At 58.2% G+C, this 5,859-nt stretch overlaps 1 protein-coding gene across 1 annotated transcript; it reads left to right on the top strand.

Annotated features, from left to right (window-relative positions):
• Positions 1 to 1,089: 1,089 nt before the first annotated feature.
• Positions 1,090 to 3,998, top strand: PTMS (parathymosin). The gene is made up of 5 exons (XM_066341121.1): positions 1,090 to 1,319; positions 2,043 to 2,114; positions 2,837 to 2,918; positions 3,068 to 3,132; positions 3,744 to 3,998. The coding sequence occupies exons 1-5, from the start codon at positions 1,272 to 1,274 to the stop codon at positions 3,792 to 3,794; spliced, it is 318 nt and encodes a 105-aa protein (XP_066197218.1). The 5' UTR covers positions 1,090 to 1,271; the 3' UTR covers positions 3,795 to 3,998.
• The last annotated feature ends 1,861 nt before the right edge of the window (positions 3,999 to 5,859 follow it).

The following is a 5,859-nucleotide window of genomic DNA, read 5'->3' as shown; positions in this document are numbered from 1 at the left end:
CATCTGTTTCATTAGCAACAAATCCCTGCAGCTGCAAGTCACCACCTGCGGTTCTGCAGGAAGGACCTTCGGCTGAAGAGAGACTCGGAGTTGGGCGGTGATCCTTCCCAGCCCGGAGGGAGGCACCGGCAGCGTCTGCCAGAGTCCGGGTTCGAGGCGGGCGGGCAGCAGGGGTCAGTGTTGCACGCCGTGCGCCGCCCGGCCGGCGGCCCGGGGCGGGAGGTCGGTCCCGGGCGAGTAGGAGCCGAGCCGAACGGGACACCGCCCGCGCCCTCGCGCGCCTTCCCGCCGCCCCACGTGCCTGCGGCCCCTCTCGCCTCGCACTGCACCAAACGGCCCCGCGCCCCCGCCCCGCCCCGCCGGCCGCCGCCAGCCAATGGGAAACCTGTTGCCAGGCAGAGAGCTCATTTGAATGGCCCAATCAGGCGTCCCAGCCTGAGCCCCTCCTTATATGGGGACCGGGGGATGCGATCGCTAATCAGCCCCCCCGCCACCGCCGGCTGCCCCGCCCACTCCCTCCGCGAAGCACCGCCCACCCCCTGTCTGAGGCCCCGCCCACTCCCTCCGCCGCGCGCAGAGCGCGGGAAAAGCGCCCGGCGCCGGGCGGGCAAGGCGAGGGGGGGGAAGGTGGGGAGAGGCGGGAGGAGCCTCGCCGCCGGGAGCGCTTCCAGCGGGAGGAAGGGCGGGCAGCTGGAGTGGAAAATTCCAGGCAGGAGGCCGCGTGTCGCCAGCGCTGCCCTCCCACACGGCCCCGCAGCGCCGCTTCTCGCCTCCCCCGGATTCCTCCTGGAGAGCCAGCCAGCCTATACGGGCGGCACCCCGGGCGTGCTGCGGGCAGAAGGCTGGGCTCCCCTCCTCGGACACTGCCAGTCGGAGCCGCAGCACCGCGGAGCGGGGCTTTCGGCCGGCCTCGACGGGGCCGTGCGGCGCCTTGCGGGGACCCACGGTGCGCCCCCGCAGCCGGGCTGCCGCGGCTGAGCGCACATTGTTCTAGCGGCCCGGCCCTCTCTCCTCCCTCCTCCGCCTCCCGTCCCTCTCTCCTCCCTCCCCAGGTCCCTCCTTCCTCGTCACCGGCGCTGTATAAATCCCCTGCCCCAGCGGATCCCCCCGCCGCGGGAGACCCTGGTACTTTGGCCCCCGGGGCGGGATCCTGCCGCCGCCTGCGGACCGCTGGGACTTGGCGCTCCCGCCGCTGACCCCTCCTCGCTCTCTCTTCTCCCTCCCTCGCACGGTTCCCACCGGTCTCTTCCCTTCGCAACCGGGGGGCCAGGATGTCGGAAAAACGCGTCGAGGAGGCACCGGCGGAGCTGAGCGCTAAGGTGAGACACCTCCCTGCCCACCCGCTCCCCTCTCGCATCCTCGCCGCCGGCCGCGCTCCCGACGGGAGGGAGGGAACGGGCCCGGCGGGGGGGCCGAGGGCTCCGCGAGGCGCCCTGGCGGCGGGGGGCGCGCGCGGCCCCTCGCGCGCCGCCCGGCCAATGGGGGGGCGGGGGCGGGCCGGGGGGGGCCCCGAGGGCTCTCGCGCCCCCCGCCCCGCCCCCGCCCCCCATTGGCCGGGCGGCGCGAGCGCGCGCTGGGCTCGGCTCCGCTCGGAGCCGGGGCGGGGGGGGCGGGAAGCGGTGTCACGGCGGAGCGGGAGGAAAGTTGTGTGGACACAAAGCGCGGGCCCTCGGATGGCGGGGGAAGGAGGAGGGAGGGGTGCAATGAGGAGAGAGAGAGAGAGAGAGGGGGGTCCGGAAACGGCTCGATCCTACGGGCAAGATTTATTTTCCTTTTTTTTTTTTTTTTTTTTAATCGTTAAAACTCTTCTGTGCCGCTTCTGGTTTCCACATGCGTGTGCAGGCTAAAAGTAGCTCTGACGCGCGTTCGCTGCTGTTTTCCTTTGTCAGGCGGGCGGATTTAACGCCTAATATGTCTCCTCGCCCGCTATTCCGCCTCTCCTCCGAGCATTCTTTGTTTAGGCATCCCTGTCTTTTATTGCCGCTGACCGCCGGAATGTTGTTGGTTTTCCCCCTTTCCCCCGCACCTAATTTCATATATAGGAAAGGAAAGAAAAGAAGGAAAAACTCGAAGAGAAGGCAGTCCACAAGGAAAAGAAGAAGGAGATAGTGGAGGTGAGGCCCTTCTGAGGGGCAGATTTGGTGACGTCGGGGAGGTTTTTGTGCTCGCTGTGGGTAACGAATATGAGGGGAATATGGGAGATTAGGAAAGGGGGCAGGCCAAGGGAGCTCCAGCGAAGAGCTAAAGGGAGAGCGAGCTCTTGGGCAATTGTGAAGAATGAGCCTTGAAGGACTTAGTGCAGTCAGCACAGCCCATCAGGGAGAAAAAAAGGTCAGAGAAGGGGATGGAGCCGAGAACAAGTGGGAGAATGTGGCACGGGAGATGTGGTCCTGCGCTCACTGAGGTATCCTGAGGCGCATAAGGAGCTTGTGTTGGGGAAGGTGGGGGCAGGAACAGTGAGGAAATGCACAGATTGATGGAGGTCGAGAGAGATCTGGAAGCAGATGTACCGTGAGCCTTGGCTAAGTCATTAGCCTGTAATCACAGAGATGCTTTGGTTGTCGGGAGGGATGGCGGCAGCTCATCAGGATGTAGGCTCGTGGGAGACAAGGAGCTTCGTGTTGCTGGGGATGGACTGGAAGGATTTGTTTTGTGAAGGAAGGATGGTTGGGAGGAGCATTCAGCAGGGGTGGTGGGAATAACGGTGTCAGAGTAACAGTGCACTCAATGCACACCTAAAGTGGCTGAAGCTCTGGAAATTGTGCTTATAGCAGGGAGTGCATGAAAATGGCCATCCTGGCACCAGTTTCTTCTCTGACCAATTTGTTTCGTTCAGGATGAGGAGAACGGAGCTGATGAGGATGATGAAGAGAATCCTGATGATGTGGATGAAGAAGAAGGTGGTGATGAGGATGAAGGTAGGGAAAATTGAAGGAGTAGGAGGCTGCAGAGGAATAGAAGATTGTGGAGGGAAATTCCTTCTCTGAGCCTTTTTGACTGTGAGATTGCATTCCCTTAAATGCTGCTTCAGTTTAACCTATGATTTTCCTTTCTTGCTTGTGCTTAGAAGCAGATGAGAATGGGCAAGAGCAGGATGGCCACGCAGAGAAACGATCTGCAGAGGAGGAGGAGGTGAGAAGTAGTGTGAGGATAATGGTGGGGAGAAGGAACAAGGCTACTTGCTGTTGATTAAATCCATGTGGATGCTGCTGCTGAGAATCTCAAACTGGCCTCGGGTCTCATTGCTTCAGCAGCAGACGGGTAAACAAATCTGATGTGGCAAGGGGATAGTAAATCACTGTATGCTCCTTGTAGGATGCAGGTCCTCCCACCAGCAGTCATGGTGCTGAGTGAGTGAGTCGAGGTGCTGGAGGTTGTGCTTAGCGATGACCTCTGAACTACCTCTGTCTTCGTGGCGACAAGGCCAGGAGATGGACTTGTAAGGGTGCACCCTGGGGTCTGTCTGGAGTGCTGTGAGCCTCAGCTTTGTACACCTCCTGGAAGTAACTGCATGGGTGTGGTGTCCCTCTGAATGGAACTGTCCACATCTTGACCACGACCAGCACAGCAGCTGTGTCAGGCACTCCAGAGTGCTTTGGAGGGGATTGGATTTAGGGTAGGCCTAACAAGAGATTGCCATATGGAGGAAAGAGCAGCAGTTAAGAATTTTGTGGAGAAATCATGTACCTTGGGGTGGTGACTGTTTGATGGTAACTCCTTTTTTCTCCCCATGACTGGTGCAGGATGAAGTGGATCCAAAGAGACAGAAGACAGAAAACGGCTCTTCAGCTTGAGTCTTCCCCTCCCATCTCCCCTGTTCCGTCCATCTCTCCTCCTCCATTCCAGCCTGTGCTTGCACTGCCCGTTAGCCTCTGGCTTCACACAATCTCAGATGAGGAAAGATTAGAAATGCTCTCAAACGGGGAGGACAGCAGTTCCCTTCTCACCCAAAGACCTAACCCGTCCATGACGTTCCCCAGTTGAAATTGTCCCAGTCCCCTGCATCCCTTCACTGCGCCCCACTTACCAGTGCTCCTCTCCCCTCGAGAATCTCATGGTTTCCTGGGCACACAACCTTGCCAGGCACTTCACGTGGCAAAGCACCTCCCGTCCCCTGGTCACCTGCCCGCCTGTTTTTGTCACTGGTATGAGATTCTTGAGAGCTCCTGCTCCCCAGCCCTGCTGCCAGAGCTCCTCCCTGAGCCAGGGGGTGCGGGCACAGATCTCATGGTGCGTTCCCCAGTCCTAGGCCCCTTCTCATCTGCTTTCCCGCTGAACCCTGAGAGACAAAGAATATTACAAGCAAATAATGGTTCTATTAAGTGACACACGGAGACAAGATTTATTTTAAGCTTTTATTTTTTTTTTTCAAAGTTTACATGACAGCAAGCTGGCCCTCGTGAATTTTTCGGAAGATAAGGGTTGCTTTTATATATGAATTTCATCTGAGCTGTGTATTTTTTTAATTTGGAGGCTTTTTTAAAACAAATCAAGAGAAACAATTGGGGACCAAACTTTGATTTCCATTTTTTCCCTTCAGATTTTCTTGTGACCATTTTTTGTAAATTAAAGGCAATATAGCCACAGCGTTTTCTATGGCACAGACATCACGAGGATGATAGATATAAATATATATATTGTTTTCAACAAGCACTGTAAATAAAAGCGTTTAAAAATATTTCAATTCGCTGGCGTGGATGGCTGTGTCTTCACATCCTGCAGGGGTCGGTGGGAGTTGCCTTGTGGGAAGAGGGGGTGGCTTGCCCAGCAGTGGGTGGAGAGGGAGGCCAGAGGTTGATCAAAGGGCATGTTTCGGTTATTGAAGGGCCTCTTGGGGCAGCGTGTTTGAGTTCTGCTCCCCTGTCACGCTGCAGCTACATGGCACAAACACAGGACGAAGCTCCAGGGCTGTCCTGAATCTCTTGGAACTGCTGTTTGGCCTCAGCACTGGGCAGAAGGGGTTTGGAAAGGGAAACCAAGAAGGGAAAGAGAAACCAAGCTGTAGCTGCTGGCTGCAGCCCGGTGTTGCTGTCACCTCACGCTGTCCCATGGCCCCCCGCCCTGGCTGGCTTCAGGTGTGACTCACGGCACCGGTCGCAGAGACCAGGGAGCGTTTTTGAGAGGCAAGAGCTTCAATTCTTCGTCCCGCCAGCTGCCTTGGGGAGAGCTGTCAAGCGTTTGTCGTCTTATCTGTGCAGACCTTTAAAGCCGCCGCTCGTGTTTCTTCTTTTTAAACTCGTTCTTTGGCAGTCGCACAGCGAGCCACCGGGAGCTGTAAATAATACCAACTTTTGTCAGCTCGTCAGCGGCTTTGTGCTTGTCCGACTGCAGCAGCGGCTCAGACACTGCCAGCGCAAACACTTCCCTGTCTCCAGAGGGGCGAAGCAGCCGCCGCCGTTTTCTCCAGATGCCGGGGTCGGGCTGCAGGGCTGCGCGCACGGACAAAGCCGCTGCCAAGCCCCCGCTGCCCGTGGGTGCCTCCCGGGTGGGATCACGCTGCACCTCGCCCCGGCACACATTCCTGGTGGAGCTGCCGGCAGCTCGGGCGCCTTCCCCCGAGAGCCGCGTTCCACGAGCAGGTCGCTGCTGCCTGGGAGTGACTGGTAACACCCCTCCCTGCTCCCACCTTGGGCGCTGGGACCGACGGGCTGCTCCAGCCGGCGCCAACCTCGGAGCTGCGCTGTTGCAATTTGGTATTCTCAGCATTGCTCCATTAAAAAAAAAAATAAAAAAAAAAAAAAAAAAAAATTGCAGATTCTAGTCTGTTCCAGATTTGGGCAAGTCCTCAGGACTTCCCCAAACTTCCTGCTCGGCAGCCAGCTTTTGCTGCTCAGCACTGAAGACAAATTATCAGTGGAT

Source organism: Sylvia atricapilla, chromosome 2 (genome assembly GCF_009819655.1).
Source record: "Sylvia atricapilla isolate bSylAtr1 chromosome 2, bSylAtr1.pri, whole genome shotgun sequence".
NCBI lineage: Eukaryota > Metazoa > Chordata > Aves > Passeriformes > Sylviidae > Sylvia > Sylvia atricapilla.
Note: the sequence above shows the minus strand (reverse complement) of the source record. Positions and strands in the feature narration are given on the sequence as shown.